General features: G+C 47.3%; 1 protein-coding gene across 9 annotated transcripts in view; it reads left to right on the top strand.

Annotated features, from left to right (window-relative positions):
• The window catches only part of agrn (agrin), a 202,121-nt gene that overhangs the window by 36,456 nt on the left and 144,917 nt on the right, over positions 1 to 20,748 (top strand). For 7 of the 9 annotated variants that reach the window (XM_037478859.2, XM_037478861.2, XM_062563318.1 and 4 more), the window contains exon 3: positions 12,752 to 12,772. The exons of the other annotated variants lie outside the window; for them this stretch is intronic. In XM_037478859.2, coding sequence (XP_037334756.2) covers positions 12,752 to 12,772 — 21 coding nt within the window. The remainder of the gene's footprint in view (positions 1 to 12,751; positions 12,773 to 20,748) is intronic. 9 annotated transcript variants of the gene reach the window in all.

The following is a 20,748-nucleotide window of genomic DNA, read 5'->3' as shown; positions in this document are numbered from 1 at the left end:
TGTGTTATGTTGCTCTCTGTCGATGGCTTTGTCTTTTGCGTTCCACACGTGCCCCCCCGTCCCCCTCCCTGTACACCCCCAAGGCCCCTGCTCTGTTATTATGTAACAGTGAGATGCAGCATGACGTTTAAACAGTAGAGGAACTGCAACAATCGAGGTATATTTCACAAATCTGTTTGCATAGGCCTTAATGGCAAGTTTTAAAACTTTGTTTGCAATTCTCAGCTTCTCTTGGACATGCAGGGGGTACGGCTTGAGGGATGCAATGTCTGTCCGTGTTTCAGGCAGACAGTCAACCTGTTGAGATTGGTACAGACTTTCATGGTGCCCAGAGGATGAGCCCTAATGACAATAGTGATCCCCCAACTTTTGTGACTCAACAGCTCTAAGGATTGTCCTCTGGGCCCCTTAAGGATCAAATTAGCATGTTAGCATGTTAATGCTAGCATGCTGACGATGGCATTTAGCTGAAAGGACAGTTTTCTTATAGAGTAGTTCTTCTTTATTAGCAAGCTAGCTTGCTCCATTTGTTCCTACCATGGATCATTTTTACAGAGCGTTTTTAGTACCTGTACATTTCTTATTTTATAGCATATCTTGTTTCAGTCAGCTGACAACCTCCCTAATACTGTGATGAATATCGGCTACAGATGTGGATGTTTATAAAACGGATTACCTAACACCATCCGGCAAATCACATGAACGCTAAAACATTCATTTTGGCCTGACATCCTCGCTTTCACATGCTCCCAAAGCAGGTTGATGCTTGACAGCCACAACCGATGACTGTTAATAAAAGTTTTATATTCCAAACTTGGCTGTAATGCGACTGGTCTTCGGTTGTCTTCAGCATTCAGTCAGTCAGTATGTTGGTTGGCCTGAAATACTTAGTGAGGGCTGTTAGGTCTAAATCGTCCTGTCATCGAGCACACGCCCCGCTAAAGTGTCCTTGTATGAGACGCCGGCCCCCTCGCTTATCTGCGACGGGTACTGACCCCAATCCTCCCTGGAGGGTTTTTAGCTCCACGCAAGAATCACATAGTTATATATTATTCAATACATTGTTGTTAGTGGCTTTCTTGTCCCTTTGGACATGTTGTCTGCTCATCGATACAGCCTGTCTCTAGATGGACGGATTGTAATTTCTCAATCACCCCCCCCCCCCCCCCCCCCCCCACCTCTCTTTGGACTTGTGGTATGTAACCAAACACCAAATGGCTTAACCAGATGGCTGCAGCAGAGCTATTCTGCCACAAATTCAGTCTCTCCTCTTTGGCCCTTGTCCTTCGTCTTCTCTGCAGTCGAAGGCGTGAGCGTGATGGAGAACCGCACAAAACACCAGCAGCGGTTACAATGCGGCCGTTGTGTGCGTTCTTTATTGGGACTAGTCCATAAAAAAATATATCTTCTCGTGAAAGATGGTGAGTGAGGTGGGAGGCGTAAGTCTGTGTGTGTGTGTGTGTGTATTTTCAGCCCTCGGCCTTCTGTTTTTCTCATTCACTGTTGTTTTTTCTTTTTCTGCCAAGTTACGTCACTTTGGGAGAGCTTACAGGCAGTTGGAAACTTGGTGCACGTATTCACAAACAGCAGATACACACACAGCTTTACATGTGGACCTTGTCATGCCAGCCAGGCAGTGGATGTGTGTGTGTGTGTGTGTGTGTGTGTGTGTGTGTGTGTGTGTGTGTGTGTGTGTGTGTGTGTGTAAAGCAGGGCCCTAGCGGCATCTCTCTTCGATCCCTGTGGGAACATAGGTGGCCATTGTTAGGAAGTCGAGTTGCTGACGGTAAAGCTGGAAGGGAGCCCGAAAATACTGGGGCAGCAGGACTCAGCGTGCCTGTGTTTGTCTGTGCGTTAGGAGTTCACCCCGACATGTGCGCACACACACACACACACACACACACACACACACCCACACACACACAGTCCTCCTCATTGTTAATTGAGTGCAGTGGGTTTTTGCATCCAAGCCCCCATTCCTGTGCCACACTATACTGAGTTGGGCCACTCAGTGAATAAGATCTGAGGATTCTGGGAAACAGAGTCAAAGCACCCCCAGGGGCTCACATGCTTCACTGTGGTGTGGCTTTACAAATATGTGACGGTCATTATAATGGATGCCCTCTTCCAACAGCGATGTGGAAGCATTACTTTTAGAGGCCACAGATGTCACCTCACTAAGTAGCTCGCCTCAGTCACGCCTGTAATATTGCTTCATTTCAGAGCCCTCACTTTGAGGACGTCCCTCAGCGCAAACCCAGATGGTGAACGGCTCGGGATGCAAGTGCTCTCCCGTGGACACTACTCTCTGCGAGCCCCTGTCTCCCTTTAACTTCTCAAACAGCTGGAGGAGTCAAGTGGATTTTATGCTGTTTGCGGGCCAGCTGCCACTGACTGGCATCAATGTCTGGGAGCTAATGGATGTTAAATGAGGCTGCGGCCTGTGTGCAGGCCTGCAAAGAGCCGCGGCCCGAGGCCACCGCTGGGCTTTTACTGTATTGTCAACATTGGCTTTTAAGGATTCACTTGGTGTTTCAGCGATGCTGTTTTTTGGTTTAGTTTTTAATCCCAAAGAGCTGTTGAAGGTTAGTGGCGAGAGACGGGAGAAACAAGGTTCACGCCTCATCCTGTGACAAAGTTAAGGAAAACAATCTGCATCAGTAAGTGAAGAAGTTGAGCTCAGACAATGCATTTTCTTTTCTATTGAAGGAGAGCAGGCCGCCAAAGCTATTTTCTTCGTCTTTGGAAGTTTTATTTAGGTCAGAGGAAACTACATTTACCCCTCAGAGCTTGTTTCCAGGCCATGTACTGAACAGCAGAGGGGGAAACTATCCTCCTCGTCTCTTCATTGATATAAGCTGTCAAACTATTTAAGTTAATAACGAATGAAACACATGACAAATCTTAAATCAGATATTTTTGGTTTTTCAAGAAGAGTATTTCTTGGCATTCTATAGCTTATGGAACTGATCAAAACACACTATAGATAGATCATCCTGCAATGAACATAAGAATGATTTATTTATACTAGCAATAATGACTCTTTCCTAAGAGGAACCGTACGATGAGAGAAGGCACCACCCACAGTCACCCAACAGAGCACATGCTCCCACAGAGGCCCTCAGCCTCTGAGTGGATCAGATGGTCGCTGCCTGCACACCTGCTTCAGCCCCTGATGATAGTGTCAAGAGATGGAACCACACACACACACTCTCGTGCTCCTCCTTCTAACCCCCAGGCATGGCTGTTGAGCACCGCATCAGAGGCTCAGCATATGAGGCAGCATGTTAATTACAGCATTTAATTAGTGCTTCGTGACATGACTATTCTGTGCTTTTATTAAATCCACTTGGTGCTAGACTGATTATACGCCCCTCTCCTGGTGCATTATACGAGAGGCCGGCCGTGTTTGCTAATAGAGTGGGCTGGTTTGGCCCATAACCCACAAGGGAGATTAGCTTCATTTCTTATAGCTATGGTTTCCCTCGGCTGAAAGGCAATTATGATTTGAGTGGAGTTTTGGTGGAACGGAATGAGGTCTGTGGTTGAGACATGCTCCACACAGTTGCAGCCGTTTACCCAGGAGGAGAAATTGAAAAGAAAAAAGAACTGAGCCACTGTGTGGTCGTTTGGTCTAACAATACGTCATTACACCGCCCTGAAGGCTCTGCTCTCAAACACTTTCCCCCTTTTCAATTTAGCCACATTCCATTTGGGTTTAATTGTAGTTGTACTATGTTAAACACGGCTGATTTACAGCACCATTGTGAACACACCAACGGTGTGGTGATGAGGTGTTGGTGAGGCTGGGTTTAGAATAGTCTGGCATATGCAGTTTTGCAAATAAATATCTCTGGGAAAGCTGTGATATGGAACATGGACCTCTGCTAATGTAACCCACTCAATCCTGTAAAACACCACGAAGGCATTCTCATTGAAATGAATCACCTCCTGCTTTGTCTACACAATCTGCACAGTTTTCTTTGGTAATTTAACTTTAAAAAAAAGTTTTTTTTCTTTGAATTTTCTTATTAAATGTAAACATTTATTCTGTGCAAGACGGGACCTATTTTTTCTCTCAAACCAAATGGAATATTCAATTTCAAGAATCAACCAATGATTTGACAGTATAAACGTTCTTCTACAGCTCATGGTCATGAAAGAAGAGAGTGATGAAAGAAGTCCAAGTTTCTTAGACAATGGCTGTGACTTTAACAGCTGGCCAATGAGTCCTGGTTGAGTTTGCAGTTGATGACCTGACAAGTTTAAGTCTCTTGTTCCCATTAAGTAATGTGTGAAAAATGTGAAAATTGACATGGACATCCATGACACTGATGGATGAAAGAGGTTTCCATACGTGAACCCGAGCAAGGGGGCAGCTGGCAATCAGATGAATGTTTCCAAACTTGCCTTGGCCTTCTATTTCATTTCACAAAGTAAAAGGTGTTTTTTTTCAGTTCAAACATTGGAAGAAAGTGAGTATCCCTTACCAACCTATTTAGTTGTTACAGGACCATTCCGGATTTTAGGCCCTCGGCATATAAAAGGCGCATGGTTTTATTAAAATAATGTAACTAAATGTAAAGCTTGCTGTTGGGACAAATGGATCTTGACGCTGAGATAGGGCCTCACGGTACACCGGTATAAGATCTCCTTTTCTCACATACCGTTCATTCCGGTGTTACACCCCAACAACTGAAGTTGCTATTCGGCCGGCGGCAGATTTTATTTTTACACGTCATCACAGAGCGCTCGGCAGTCGGAGATAGTTGTCTTATGTGTTTAAAGAGCTTGTGACACGTGAACATTTTGTAATACTAATAATGCCGAACTGCATGCTGGGTACAGCTCACAACACGAAGTAACTCGGAAAAGAGTGATACAAGAGGAACAACGAGAGACCAGAGATGAACACATATCGTGCCCAAGAGAGGAGCTGTGTCTGTTTGGAGGGTTTTTGGTTTTGGTAAATTGGCAAAGTCTGTCGAAGCTCTGGTGGCAACACTAGCAGCCAAAACAAATTAACACGCTAACAAGCTAACTCGCTAAGAAGCTAACTCGCCGGCCAGTTGCGAGCAAGTTGGAACAGCTGTTTGCGTAGGCGTCTTTTCGGGGTTGTCTTGTGTGAAGTCGTGCTCCCAGCAGTTTGGGAGGCTGCGGATTCCTGCTCGCGGTAGTTTGGAATTCCGACAGCTGGTTGTGTAGAAATGTAGAAAATAGAAGAAATCAAAAAAATCCATCATCTCGAAGCCGCAGCCCCCCCACCCTCTCGTCCCCCCAGGACGAACTGTGTTGACTGCCCTGCTTGCGGCGACCGCTGTTGTCCTTTCTATTAGATCAAAAGGCTAAACCATTTCACCTTCGAGGATTATGGGAAAAGGTGCGCATAGTCAGCGATGTGGCCGATGCTTTCTTTCTATCATCATGTAGTGACCTGCTCTTTAAATCGGCAGAGATTAGAGGGAGGGATGTGTGTTGACTTTGGCATCGATCCTGACCTTAACCAGGTGACCTGTTTTTGGAACTGGAAATGCAATAACCAGTGTCAGCAATTTGGATATCTATCTTTTCTCAAGTGGGTTATGTGCCGACATAACAGACCTACTTTCTGATGCATCAGCCCCCACAAGAAAGGAAGAAGTGTGTACAGGGATTTTAATTAGGTAAAAACTGCATTTGTATGCAGGGCATGGTGGATCAGGAGCTTACCTTAGCCAGCCAACACTTACAAGGAGGCTTCTCATCCGCTCTCATTGTCAGCCAGAACACTTAAGACGATTGCTTTCCCGGTGACCTGAAATGCGTGGGAGGTTCAGATGAAAGGATGCAGATGGAAAGAGGAGAAGGGTGGAGGGAGCTTGAAAAGGGACAGGGATGGGAGGGAGACGGCAAAGGGGGGAGGAAACGAGAGGCACGGCGTCGGTACACTGGGATATCTCCACTGTGACATGGCTCCCTCTATTTTGGGATTTTACATACAAGTGGTGGTCATACTGACCTGTCAAACTGCTAAAAAGGGAAAGGGAGGGTCAAGAAGAGAACATACTCCCAACTGGCCATAGAAACCCTGGCACCCAGGGAGGGGATCTCCAGACAAGGACACTCAGGGAATCAAACTCAGGTTTGCAAGACTCAGGGCTTTTTTTATATTTTGGGTTAACAAAGATACGTGTTTCATCGGCCCGTAGAGTGGTGTGCCATCTCGCACAAGAAGAAGCACCGTTTTCGATCATATTTGAATACTAATGAAACAATTCTTTTAGGATGCATTTCTATTAACCATGGCTTTTTTCTATGCTCAAAAAATGCTCAAAAAAGAGCCCATCCAAGAACTGGTTGCCAATTTCATTACATGGTTGCCATTGGCCACCGCTTGGGGTCTGTTGCTGCTCGGTTCAACTTGCGAACACCAGAATGGAAAATAACCCCCCGAGGGAAGCAGTGGACACATGACTGGGGTTTCCTATCAGGGCCATAGTGCCAGGACTGATTGATAATGTCTGCATATGCATTTCTACCATTGACCTGCTTGTGCAGGTGTGCGCGTGTGTGTTTATTTGTGAGCTACATGCAGCCAGGCCGCTGCTTAATGAAGTCTCTCTCATTGTTGGGGCGGATTAGAGGTGGATGCACTTCATTAACCTCGATGCTTCTTACAACAACACTCACACGCACACGCGCATTTACACAAGGAGAGTGGAAAAAAGACACAGGCTACATTGAAGGCGGAAGTATCTAAAGCACATGCCAGTGGGATGAAGATGGATGGCAACCTTTTCACTGGGCGCTTTATCTTGGCCGACACAAGACAAAAACAGCAGCTTTGTCCACGTCCCATTCAGGTTTTTCCAGGCCCGAATAGAGAGACAATGTCTAATGACCAAAGAGCCTGACGTTTATGGATATTAATGACGCGTCGGATGGGGCTGCGGTACATTCATTGTAAACATAAAACAATTCCTGCCATTAAACTCCACTACAAGTCAGAACATTTCCATCTTAATAAGTCCTGTTGGTTCATGATTAGAATGTTTGGAAACATGTTGCAACTTTAGTACCCCTGGTTTCACAAGTTAAGACAAGTATGTATCAGCATCTTGAAGGAAGGCCAAACGAAGTCCAATCATTGCTCTCCACTGATTTTACTTTGAGTAGAAAATCTGATTATAAGAATCTTTTTTTCATCTAAAACCAGGTATCTGTATTTCCATGCGTCACTCACTCTTTCCGTTCAACCTGTAATCATTCCAAAGAAATTTCAGAAAAAAGTTTGTCCCTGAGACCAGCAGTTGGAAACATGAATATATGAATTGATTGACATTAGTAAGCTAAAAGTTCATCATCATTCATATTAAGCAAGAATCACCTCCAACTCCTGCTGCTGACGTTCCGCCTCTGCAGGCGCTAAGTTATTTTAGCGCCTAGTTAAGAGAACTGTGTTCACAGAACACCATGTGAAGTGTGAGTTGGTGAGGAATGCTGTTTTACGGCGCACCATCATCTCATCTGGTGAAAGTCTCCAGCTCTCTAGTCACGACACGTCTCTCTAGTTGTGAGCGTCCAACCTGCCCAGTTGGTTTCACATTCTCGCGGCTGGTGGGCGGACATGAATCACCAAACCATGATGCCCCTCGTCAGGCGAGCGACTGCACCAGTCTCCTCAGTCGCCTCTTGAGCCTGCATGCATCAGCACTTCCCATCTCTCATCTCTCTCGGCCCTGATCCGAGTCCGACGTGGTCCCCGTCGTTGAAGGCGCTCTCGCGCTCGCTCTCCGCTGATGAATTCACTGACTTGTTAATTGGCTGGATCAAAATGCATTGCCTCTAACAGCGAGCCCTTAATGGATTGGTCTATTTCGCTAAAAGAGGAGGAGAGGGGAGGGGGGACTGTGACAGGGATGGAAATGATCTAAAGGGCAGTGAAGGATGGGACCATAAAATGAAACGGGGGGAGTGGGGGTTCAGGTATCGGATTCAGTGATGTCATTCACCGGACCGGACCGGTCGTTTCATATGGACGGCTCTGGTGCTTTTCATTAGGTAGTGCCTATTTGACTTTGACTCGACCGACATTAACTGCTCGGCTGAGTTACGCAGGAAGGGCCGTCGAAAAGGCTCCGCTGTGCCACGCTGGCATTTAGCAGCGGGCTCTGGGTCCAGAATCCCCATGATGAATGTGTCTGTGAGAAAGCTTTTATTGCTACCACAGTTTGTGAGCTTAATATGAGATGGCACTTTTTTGGAGTGATCCAAAGTTGGTGTCTTCTCAACAGCTACGAGTATTTTCCAACAGATTGCTTCGTCCAATCAGTGTTATCCATTTCCAAGTGTCACACTCTAGTAAGAGGTTTTATATCTTTGCATTAAAAAATATGAGAGGTTCTCTAAAGAGAGTCTGGCTCTCAGAAACACCACCGCCTTTGTCCGTAGGGAGGCCACTTTGATGTGGTAGTAACTTTGAGCGCAATTTTAGTACTTTACTTGAGTATATGTGACTCGACGCAGGTGTTGGGGTATAAAGCAAATACCACATCTAGCCACCAGAGGGCAAACAAAAAGTTTTACTCCATCCTTAAGTACAGCTTGCGGTCCAAACTCTTGAGACAGGTTCACCTTTGTGCGCACGCGGGGCGGGGGCTCTACGCGCACCTTCAGGTGGTGCGGGGGTTTTGAGGAGAAACTTCTCTTCTTCTTCTCCTGCCACGGCCTTGCTCCTCTCTATGATGTCATCACTTGCAGGTTTCTGTGTTAATGGAGCGCCGAGGTGGAGCGCTGACAGGGGGGCTCCTCCGCATCACGGGCAGCTCCCTTCTACTTTTCAACAAACTATTGCAAGGTCCTGCAGGAAGACCGGCTGTCCGACCAGGGGGGGGGGGGGGGGGGGGCGTTACCCAGTCCGCGCCGGCTGACTATCTTGATGTCTGCTGCGGGGAGGAGGGGGAGTGGGGGGGGGGCTTAATCTCAACCTTCACAACTAAGCTAATGAAGGAGGACCACAGAGGAGCTGCAGATTTGCCTGCGACCAGATTTAGGGAAAATATTCTGCTTGAGCGAAAGGAAGAGGCTTTTTTGCATTCTTCTCTTACCTCGGTGCCGCTGCGCTCCATATGCAAAGGACTCATTCCAAAATGCAAATTGCCGCTGTTCGCTGAGATTGCGCTCGCTTTTGTCAACTCTTCGCTGACACAGTCACACACACGCACCTAATAGCAGGAGAGCACGCCTACACTGTCGGCAACTTGATGCGACCCACCTGGAACACAGAATCTAGAAAATAGATGGAAAAAATTAAGGATAGGAGGAGTAGGTGACTCCACAGCTGAGGCGAATCACCCACAATAAACAAGTGCGAGCCCTGCGTTTTCCCCTCCTGGCGCGCAGCTGTTTGCCTGCCAGAGCCACGTAAATCGGGGCGACATGAAGGATGCGTTGCGAGAGGTAAACAAGTACCAAAGGCATCCTCCCCTCCCCTCCCCTCTCTTGCCCTCCGGCCCATTCCTCTGCCGCTATTCATTCAAGTGGTGGAGAGAGATGGTGAAAGGGTTGTATACACCTCACAGCTGGACACTGGTAGGACTTTTTACAATCCGCAGTGTCCTGCGTGTGAGAAAAGGCAGTAGTTGGTCGGGGTCCCTTCCAAGACCCCCCCCCCCCCCCTCTCTCTCTCCAGTCCAGAATGTCATATGTTCTCTGAAGCTCCCATGCATCTAAAAAGGCTTCTTTTGTTTCCTTGTGATGATGCCCACTAGCGGCAGAGCAAAGTTAAATTCTCAGTTTTCCTCCTTCAACCCTCGACAAACACAGGGAGCCAAAGGGGGGGGGGGGGGGGGGGGGGGAGGAATTTCTTCCTGACTGTAAAATCCTTCCTTTTTTGCTAGAAGGGTGGGGGTAGATCCTTTTCAAAGGCGTCCGTATCTTAGAGAAGCTGGTTTGGTTGGTTGGTTGGTTGGTGGTGGTGGGGGGGGGGGGGGGGGGGTCTCTTTTCACAGTCAGCGTACAACTGTGTCGCAAACAAAGACCTCTTCCTCCTGTTACAAAGACACACACATTTTGACGTGATTTTTCTTAGCACGTCCATCTTTGCGTCCACCAGCTTTCAGAGAGAGAAACACTGCACGGAGAAGGTTTCCGATACAGAGAACAAGCTTTCTGCTGTCTCAGAGCTTAGTTTATGTGCCTTTGACATGCTTTGGCTGTCCGTTTAATGCGTGTATGTGGGTGGCAATGAGTCCTATGGGTCCATCTGCCATGTTTGAGGCCCTGCTCCGACATATGCACAAACACACGGAACCGCGCACGCACACACACACACACACACACACACACGTTGGAACAGGCTTCATCGACAATAATACGTTCTTGTTTTTAAAAAACAGCAAACACAAAAGCACTTTAAAAAAGAGAAAGTGGGAAACAGGTGACAGATTTGTGTACTCATGCAGTTGGTTGCTTGGTTACAGAAAACACTTCGAGCACACTTATTTGTTCTGTTTTAACTTTGGTACCAGGCGCTGAAAAACAAGCTTACACACACACACACACACCTACCCTTATTAGATTGTGCATAAGTGTGTGTGTGTGAGTTACAGGAAGTCCTGTGACCGGCCACCCCCCTCTTTCGACCCCTCCTGACATGAATCACTTGGAACCCACACACTAAGCTAAATGACCCCCCCCCCCCTCTCGCTTTGCCCTTAATCACATTAGCCTAAGTGATATGGGAACGCCAGGCCAGACACACACACCCTCCTACTTTCTCTGTCTTTCAACTCAAATAAATAGCCACTCCTCCCGAGCTTTAAGTTGTCTTAAGCTCCAACTTTGGATAATGGACCGTTTGCTCCCCCAACAGACCCCAGTGTGGAATAATGAGGATCAAGACGAGGGCAGAGAAAGCAGGTTGAGAGAAGTGCAAGAGGGTGTAACAGAGGAGGAGAGCTGACACGCTGCTAATACCCGCCCCGGGATTTAACCCATCAAAACACCTGTTTTGTCAGGCCGCGAGGTTATTGTGTGGAACAACTAGTGGATTTGTTTTTTGTAGATGCCAGCTCTTGGGGCATGGGTGGAATACGTTATAATGAAACGGGCTCACGCCTGGGCGACCACAGTCTCCAGGCTTGCAAAGTAAAGCCGATGGGGAAGTTGTATTCCTTCTAATGGCTATCAAGGGAAGAAAGCAGTCCGATTGTTTAGAGGTTTATGAGAAAATGACCCCTCTTCTCTTCACTTGATTCCACTTGATGCGAACAAGAGGCTATGGTCTCAATCGCTAGTCTCAAGTCTTTTTCAAAACAGCATGAAATTGTCAAGATTGCTGTGGCCAATGTGCTGAACTTCAAAACGTCCTCCAAATCTTTTATATTCTCTGTTCAGACCTGATTTGTTACAGTATAACATAAATCAAATGGCAAATCTCCAATGAAAAAATACACATGGGTTTAAACTGACAATGCAAAATGCAATCCCTTGAATAACTCAGCACTTAACCGCAAAAAACTCCCGGTTGTTGTGAAGTTGTGACGCATCAGACCAGTGTGCGCGCGCGGGTGCCGGGTGGCCCGAGCGGAGCTGTCCTATCTGTTAAAATGAGCAGTGAAGCTGGCGCTGCAAAGAAAAAAAAAAACATTGTGCTAGCACTCCCCGCGTCGACCGCCAGCAGCCCCCCGTCAGCGAAAGTGTCCCTGATTTGAGGTTGGGAGAGTTGCGCGCGCCCCCCCCCCCCCCCCCCCCCTCCGTGTGCCCCGTGTTTGACGCGCTGTCTCTTCCTCTGATTCCAAGGGTTCGTCCATCAGTGGGAGCAAGGTAACGTTTAAGTACCTGCAGTATCATACACTCACGTGTAAATGTGTTTTTGTGAGGTTTCAAAAATAAAGCTCTCTGGAGGAAAGTGTACCCCTGTTAAAATATATTCATAATATATTATGTTTATACAATATTCAAGTTCATAGTTTGATATTTATATTGTAGTTGAAAACAGCCCTGTTAGAAATTCATAGTAAAGTTAATAAAAAGTTCATAGAATTAACATTGATGGAGACGGTCAGACTATTTCCTTCAGAAAGACCTTTGGTTAGCTAGCTCATTTAAAATATCTTAAACTTAAACTTTTTTGACCTTGCCTTTTAAAAGAATCGGAATCGAGAATCGCTGGGAACCAGAATCGAAACCAGGAATTGGAATCGCTCAAATTCAAACGATACCCAACCCACGTGTGCCTGGTTAATAATCAACACAGGGAGTGTTATTCCATGGTAAACAGCGCCAGTTTCTGCCCAGCCCGGCCCATCTTTTATGGATGAGCCTTGTCAACACAGCTCCCCATCCATCTGGATCAGCTGGGCAAACAGCAGATCCACTGGCCTCAGTGTGTGGGAGATGTCTGCGCTGAGACTTTGTGGGGGGGGAATTGTGGTACTTTGTTGGTGTTGGGCTTCTGGCCATTGAATTCATCCGTCCTATAGAGCTATGTTCATCCGCTTTTTTCTCATTTACCCTACGGTTCAGATGGAATTGTCAAAGTATATTTAGACACTTTATGTGAGGGGGGTGTTTTCGCATTTCACAGTTTGACATGCATATTTTTTTGCCAGAGAAAAAGACTCCTCCCCCTTCATCAAACTCCCGTCACTCATCCATTCCTGGTTTCTATGTCTCTTTTTGCTTAGCAAAAAGCAATCCTACAAAGTTGTAAACTTTGCTGCTGTGTCACTCACTTTCCTTTCTCTTTCTCTTTCTCTGCCTACTGAAGCCCACAAATATATAAATGCAGGTAAGCACGTCTATTTATTTCACTAATGCCTTTTCTGTTTGCTAACAGGTGTCTTTGAATCAACTTTGTGGACAAAAAGGAGTAAAATGTGATGAGCATTTCCAGTTTAATCTTTTTTTAATGTAATTTTCTTTATTCTACGACCATATTATATCTAAAGCTCTTCCTTGACATATATATATATATATATATATATATATATATATATATATATATATAAAATCAAATAAGTTGAGGATTAATACCCCACTCTTATAGACTGACAAGTCTGTGCACAGGTGGTTGATATAATAAGGTATGGGAATGATTTATTAAGTGTGAGTCTTATGAAGATTGCTCCTTTCCGCGTTGCATGCACGCAGCATATCTTTGTAATTGCTTCCTTTCCTTTCATATACTTGATGCACTTGCTGACATAATTAAGGGTTGTAGACTGATGTCATACATTCTCTATGTATGTCATTTGCTGTGGTATAATTATGGCTGCCACAGTAAATGTCTCACAGCAACGGTTCATGTTTGTCAAGCTGCTTGCAGAGTAGGGACAAGCTATTTGTCTTTTTGACTTTGTAGTGTTCGTCATGAAGTTTCTTTATTATTCGTTTTATAGTCTCACATTAATACATCGTGGAAGACAATATCCTGTTTTGGAATTAGGTGGATCAGCTAGTTATTGAGAATAAAACTTCCAGCAAAACTATGATATTTTTCAGCTGTTGACCGAAATTGTCACAGAAAAAGCACTTGTGTAGAATTGTGTCTGATGGCTGGATTCCATTTCAGGGCCTTTGTTATTGCAGTAAAAGCACGAGGGATGCCACAGCGTCTGTTGAAAAAGCACACACATGTGCATGACCGCGTGAGGTCTCAACTGTCAAGCCAGGCTTAAGATTTTCCCAAGGAGTACGTGACAGGGATAAGGCTAGGGGTGAGGTCAGAGGTCATGCATCGGCGGGGTTACGAGGGCTCTGGCGCTGCGACCCGCTCGCCCCCGCTGTTCCTCTGGGATCTCATTAAGGAGGAAACTGACAAACAAGCACCTGCATGGGGAGGGGGGGGGGGTCAACAGAGCGCTGAAAAGCTGCAGCGGCGGTGTTGGCTGGGGTTGAGGGGACACAGAATGTCCCTGTCTTTGACTCTCCCATTCTCCAATCCAGTGACTGTACGACGTGGTGAACGTGGTCCAATGTCTCCTCTCATTTATGTTGTGCTCCATTTCAACGGGAGGACGGGGGCAAGGAGTTAGTGGGAAAAGGTATACATCTTAACATCTGCATTGTCCCACAGGAAGAGACATTGCGTGACAGCAACAACACCCGCCCCCCTACATCCACACACCAAAACAAGTGACATCTTTTGTGGGCGCCGCTGTGAATCCGACTGATTTCCTTCCCCCCCCCCGCCAAAGACCGATCCGTGGTTTCACTTGTCCGCTCCAGCAATGCCCCCTCTTTGTTTTCAGGGGCCTGAACTCTATTATGAGCCTTTTTTCAATGCGCCTCTTCAAACGCGGGCGGGGGGGAGCAATTATCTGCTGTGTGGTTAGTGAGGTCAACGTGTGCAGCCATCAGGGTGGGAGGGTTACGGCCCCTCTTCAGCCTCCTGTCCCCCAGAGGGTAGGGGTCATCCACATCAAATGATAAGCCGTGTGCTCGATACCATGCAGCACATGAATCCTTCACCCCGTCCCAGGACGGGACGGTTGGCAGCCGACTGTCAACGGAACAGAGGTGAAGGGAGACGGCTTTTTCTTCTCTTAGTCCTCTTTTATCTTTTAGCCCGGGAGGCTCTTTATTTTAAAATCTAGATCTCTTTGCGCCTTGGCTGTTGTTTAATTCAAAGGAGCCCGACTTCCAGGGGTTGAAGGTAAAGGACAAATGTGACAGAAGGAGTTGGAGACTCGCTCTGGGAATAGAGAGAATCTCTGAATAGTGGGAGCAGTCTCAGCGTGACCTTGATGCAGAGACAGGTTCTGATGTCTGTCCAGGGCCTCGGTTGAAATATCTTAGAAGCTAGGATGCTCATTTATTTATTAATCTAATTTGACTTTGTTCTTCTTCTTGAAGTTTAAGTCCATTCCCAAGGTCGAAGCCTTTTAAATCTTTCTCTGAGCCAAGTTGAGATTCTCCATTTTGGGCCATGCAAGCAGCGGCCCACATGGTACCACCGCCTCCCTCCCTCCCTCCCTCCACTGTCATTTCCCTTTCACTCATTCTCCTTGAGCTCAAAGCGAGCCCCCCCCCCCCCCCCCCCCTCACTCCCAGCCTTGGTTCGGGGACATCCTCGTTTATCAGTCCAACAAAACATTGAAATGAAATCACCCTGCCGGTGTAGTCGGGGCCGCGCTGACCCTCCGTATCGGCCCGACGCTAATGAGCTGACATGTTCACTAAACAAGGGCCGCACTCACTCATCGTTCAGCTGCCTAAGCCGGAGTTGCTTACACCTTTTCTCCCAGCACGCCTCGAGTTTTGGGAAAATCTCGTAAGCTTCCAGGTGGCCGTTGGTTTCACTTTCTGTGGTTTCACGTCCTGACATTGAACCAGCAGAGACTTGCTCTCCCTCGGTGATCAATCCGGAAGCTTTCAGTCCAGGGCAGTTATTTTACTTTTGGAAACACAGATATTTCCTGTGGGAGCTTTATTTTCCAGCCGAACCATTTGTATTCTTCAGGTATGTTGTCTGGAAATGAAATTCAGGCAAACAACAAACAGATCGGGATGTTCTCAACATTATAGTGTGTACAGTGACGGTACAACATTTTTACTGGAATAAATCCAAACTTGAAATTTCCCCGCAAATTGAAAGGTTAACTCTTAAGCAGCTTGCTGTCGCCTTTCTGTCAGTGTGCGTCTGTCAGTAAATAGTAAATATGAAGATCATCCTCCCACATGCGTTGTGGTCGTCTCAAGGTGTCTCGCAGGTTTACGTGTCAGTTCTTGCATACTGGTATGCACAAGTGTTTCCTTCCATAAGAGCTTGCAACTGTTTATTTAGCGTATGTGTGCGTGTTTTACTGCGTGTGTGTGTGTGTGTGCGTAACAAAAGCGCGGTGTGCATAGAGAGCGCAGGTTCTTAGCAGCGTGTTTGGTGCCGTTAAGAAAAGGCACGTCTGTCAGCACTTTAACAACCAGAAAGTCCTGTCAAAATCGGCGAGGGGTTCTCAAATGTTGCCAATGATGTCCTATTTCCCCATCCAATGTGTTTTTAGCCTGTAATAACACGGCTGATGTCACTCTGACAGACAGGGAAAGTCAACACACTGGCAGGGCCATGATCGACGCTCTGTTGGAGAGATCACGCCTGAATTATGTTGCTTGGCTGTGTCAGCTGTGACATCAAAACACAGTAAGGGGAGAGCAGGCAGAGTGGCTCTTCATTTCCACCACCGCAACTTCCCGCTAAGCAGATGTTTAAGGGCCATTACTCTCCAAATACAAACTTATAATAATTATAACTTATATTATAATTTGTGCGTTCCTCTGGCAGCCGCTCTGGGTCGGTATCACTTTTCAAGTTTGTTTCCATGTCAAAATGGGTGGGACTTCAAGGGCCTTTTTCCGAATAAAGTGCTGCAAATGTGTGCCTGCTGCCTAGCAGCCGCGCTCCGCTATGACTTGAGGATTATTGTTGCCATGGGGCATCTTTGTTGGGCTGCAAAGAATTTTTGGCAGCTATGAAGACTGCTGCTAAGTGTCTGTCTGCTTGGCTGCTTTGTCAGGGTTATGCTCTTCTTTTCCTTATTGGGAAGGAATATCTCTCTCTCTCTCTCTCTCTCTCTCTCTCACACACACACACACAGGGCTGTAACTTAATTGACTCCGTTGGAACACAACCAAGAGTCCTTGGAGCGATCCAGGCCGCCACCCCCCCACCCCCCGTCCTGAAGCACCTTGGCTGCGTTTTCCTCCCCTCACACTGGTTTCCGACCCACATGTCCGCTCTTATCTCCAAGGCTGTGTGTAACTTTGTGTCCAGGGTTGTTAGTCTGGGATTAGTTCCGCCCTGCTGTGTCACTGCCTCTGTCTGGCTGTAAGTGCAACCCCGAGGCTACACCTACAAGAAGTGAGCCGCTCCCAGCGCCTCAAAGGCTCATGGGAGAAAGCTCTACCGCCACATGGGGGAGCTGTACCCCGTTTTTGTTGTGGCATGTCCCTTTGGTTATAATAATTTTGTGCCTGATTTGCCTGAACTAAAAGCGTTAGTCCGGCGTCTTTCATTTGGACATTAAATTAGCCTGACTGAATGTGTCTTCATTGATGGTGTAAATCTGTATTCGATAGCAACCAGCGGGAAATATACTGTAATATTGACAATTTCCTTAAAATGTCATGCATGGAGTTCACGTATTTTAAAACTTTAGGGCTTGATGGGTTTCCCACAATGTGTAAAAATGACTTCATCAGTCTAGTTGATGCCGGGAATGAGATGGAGCTCAGTGCAGATGGATGATGGAGAGTCTCTTGCACCACCTGTGGAGGGTCTCTCACAGTAGAGGCAGACAGAAGCTCTTTGCATCTGCTGCCACCTCATGGCGACTCGCTGCATATTGCATACTTCCATCTACTGCATCCACAGTATTACTCTGGAAACACATTTTGTGTTCATGTTGTTTACTTTGGATATTCCAAACGTAATTGGCCAGGTTTCTTGATTGATTGACTGTTACTGTAGCTCACCGAAAACGGCGCTGTCAGCTTTATTGTTTCATTTGTCCAAAAGTTGTATTTGCAGTCTCTTCCATAACAGAACCATGGGTCCTGGGTAACCTAAAGTTGCATTTTGTCGGAACGGGGGATGATAAATGAAAAAAAACGGAATAATATTGATTAGATTACAGGCTTTGCTCTCTGGGTCAGTGTGTTGAAGTAAGGGACACATTGTTTCCCTTCCATCCTTGTGAGGGAGCACCTCTTTCTCTCCATGTGTTCGTCATCCCATAGCACAGCAGACACTGACCTCAAGGCTTTAAGGCACTTAATTCCTCCGTCATTTTGATTAAAACATTAATTAAAACATTTGATTTTTTCCACCTTAAACTGTGCAGCGGTGCCGTGTCAAAAGGAGGGAAAGCTGCTCTTGGGGAGAAGTGTTCAGTTTGAGGATGCACTAGGGGGCGCAACTGCTCCAACACCGAGTATAGAGAGGGCAGTTGGCTCCACCAGCTGATTGCCACTTCTTCCTCCTCCGCCTCCTCCTCTTCGTTCCATGGGTCTGTAGAGTCCAAACCTGGACTCAACCCCCCCCGATCACCCCTCTCCTGCGCCCCTCACACCAAACCGAGGCCATTTTCATTCAAATAAATACTTTATTTACATGATCAACAACCACAAGTCAAAGGCAAAAATATTCTGCCGCAGAGGTTTGTTTTGTTTGTGTCTTTTTTTACGGTTGTCTGCTCTTCAGAAAGAAAAACACAACCAAAACTGACAGGAATGAGAAGAATGACAGCGGGAAGGCCGTGAGATGGATATGAACCACAATTGTTATCAGCACATCACATAGCGATCCTTCAACAGGAAGGAGAACAATGAAAGGGGAAACAATGAAAAGAGGGCGGTGCTTCATACACATTCATATTTAATCTGTCACTTGAGCTGCTGTTGCATCGCTCCTCGCCATCGCCGCGACCCGGGAGCCAGTGAGGAGGCGGCTCCGACGTTGTGGTGCGACGCTCGGGTCGGGTTGCCAAGGGCAGCGCCTACACCACAACCCAGTGGGTCATGGGGGGGGGGGGGTTAGAATATCTAGGTTATGGTAATATAATCTATTTCACCCATGATCGCACATACTGTATATGCAGAAGGCCGCAGTGAAGGGGTAAGGGTGTGCACGTGCCTAGGGGCTTGCTAAGTAGGTACATGCGAGTGGGGGGGGCTGACCCATCTGCTGTGCGTGGCCTCCCCACACCACACCCTCTCCATCTACAGATTAAGAGGCCACCGCTGTGCTGAACCGAGAATTCTTACCCCGTCCCATTAAAACGCACGCCACCCCCCCCCCTCCTCTCTCCCCTCGTCAGACCCCATTTCCTCCTCCGGACAGACGGCCTCATGGGAGAGACACAGGGGCGAGGTCTCCATTAGCCAAGCTGCCCCCGACGCAAGGATTTGGGTGTTGCGTTGGTGAGAAAAATGGGAGATAAAAGCGATGGTGTCAGCTGTGGATTTAGACGGAGGAGGGGCCTAAAGTGTCAGGGGGGGCACAGGGTTAGTCTCAGCCCCCACGGGGTTCAAATGGGTAGCCATGTGCAAATGGTATTCACCCTGATTCATTGGATATACTTCTGCAGAATTGTTTTCTTCGTGGGGAGATAACCCGGATATTCTGAATATGCATTCATCCATTCATCCACGTGCACAGACAGTCTCCTTGGGCGTTGACCCACTGGGGTCTTTGTGTGAATCCAGGCCACACCCAGCATTTCTCTGGGCAGCGCTGGAGGGCCTTCACAGACATCACTCGGAGGGGGGCGTGATAGATCTTCTTTTGACTTTTCGAACAACAACAAAAATACCCAGGAGGAAAAGAGGAAGCCCCAAGTACGAGGCGGCGCCCGCTCGCATGTGTGATGCCTTCAATCTCCCTTTGTGCCACAAAGCGGGCCTTTCTTCCCCTACCGCCATCAACAGGGAATGGATTTTGATTTTTGACGCGTCAAAGGCTGTTTGCCTTGGCGCGGAGAAAGTCACGCCGCGCAACACGTAGGGCTTTACGAGTGAACTGTAAGCATCCAAAATACTTGTGCTTTAATGGGACGCATGCCCCATCAGGTAGGGCGTGGGGGGCAACATCTAAAAGCCATTAACGCCAGGCTTCCGCTGAATCCTTAATGAGTGTGTGTTGGAAATAATGCAGCCACAACTGCACCAAACCGTGCCCTTTGACTTTCACTCTACTGCCAAAACCAAGCCGTTTTTGCCTTGAGCTAATCCCTACACCTGTTATTCACAAGCCATTCTCAGGGGGTTACTGGAAATTTGACGTTCTCCATTTTAATTTCCTCAAGTGCCTGCTCCCATTATCACCAGAATTAAGGTATAATCCATTGTATGGTAAATTGAATAAATTGGTTTGGGGATTTAGGGCGTACCTTATTTACGAGGTGATTGTGCTCCCCGGCAAGCCGCATTTCTCATTTCTCCAAAAAGATAATGGTCCCCTAATTGATAAGATAAACAGGCCATCTTGGGGATCCTTTGCGAATCTCGGCAAGCCGAATAGACTTTCCTCCTCCCCGTTGCCCAACGCTAATCCATCTCCCACTTTCTTCATGTGGCATGTGCAAGTTACTGTTGTTATCGTACGCTTTCAGTTGCCACGTTAGCACGTGTGCTCAAAGCAGAAACGTTTGTTTTTGTTGAAGTGAGCCTGTTAGAGTTACATTACTTAGACGCGCTGTGGTGCCGCAACTGGGATAAACAGGAGTGATGGATGGAAAGACACTGGCCTGGTAATCCATTAAGGGTCAATGGGGAGAGGCGGCTGGGACCTGCTGCTGGTAAAGCGGCGGGGAGATGGACATGTAGCCGAGGTAGATTGGCCTAATTGGAACTTTGAGCAGCTCGTCACACACCTGCTTAATTGGCATGCCGAGAGGTCCCTGAGAGTATGAGCAGGGGGCTCGGGAGCGGGAAGCCGCACGCCCGCAGATGTGGTGGAGGGAGGTCTTTGTGCGGGCGGCGGAGGGGAGCTCCGAGTGCGTCTTTCCTAGAACCAGATAGAGCGATAGCTCATCAGCATAAAACATTAAACATTTACGCTGACCTAAAAAGCCTCACACACTCCCCCCCCCCCCTTCAGTCACACCCATCACTTCTCCTTCCTTTGCTTCATCTCCTTCCTCTGCTCCCGTCCAACACTTCCCCTCTCCACACACACACACACACGCAGCTCTGTTTTCTTTGGCTGATAATGAGGACTCGGCAGGGGGAAACTGGAGCAATTGGATCCTTGGATGGAGAATGAGGGACGGT

This window comes from Pungitius pungitius, chromosome 1 (assembly GCF_949316345.1).
Source record: "Pungitius pungitius chromosome 1, fPunPun2.1, whole genome shotgun sequence".
In the NCBI taxonomy this organism is placed as follows: Eukaryota; Metazoa; Chordata; class Actinopteri; order Perciformes; family Gasterosteidae; genus Pungitius; species Pungitius pungitius.
The sequence above is the reverse complement of the archived record's forward strand: the minus strand, read 5'-3'. Positions and strand labels throughout refer to the sequence as shown.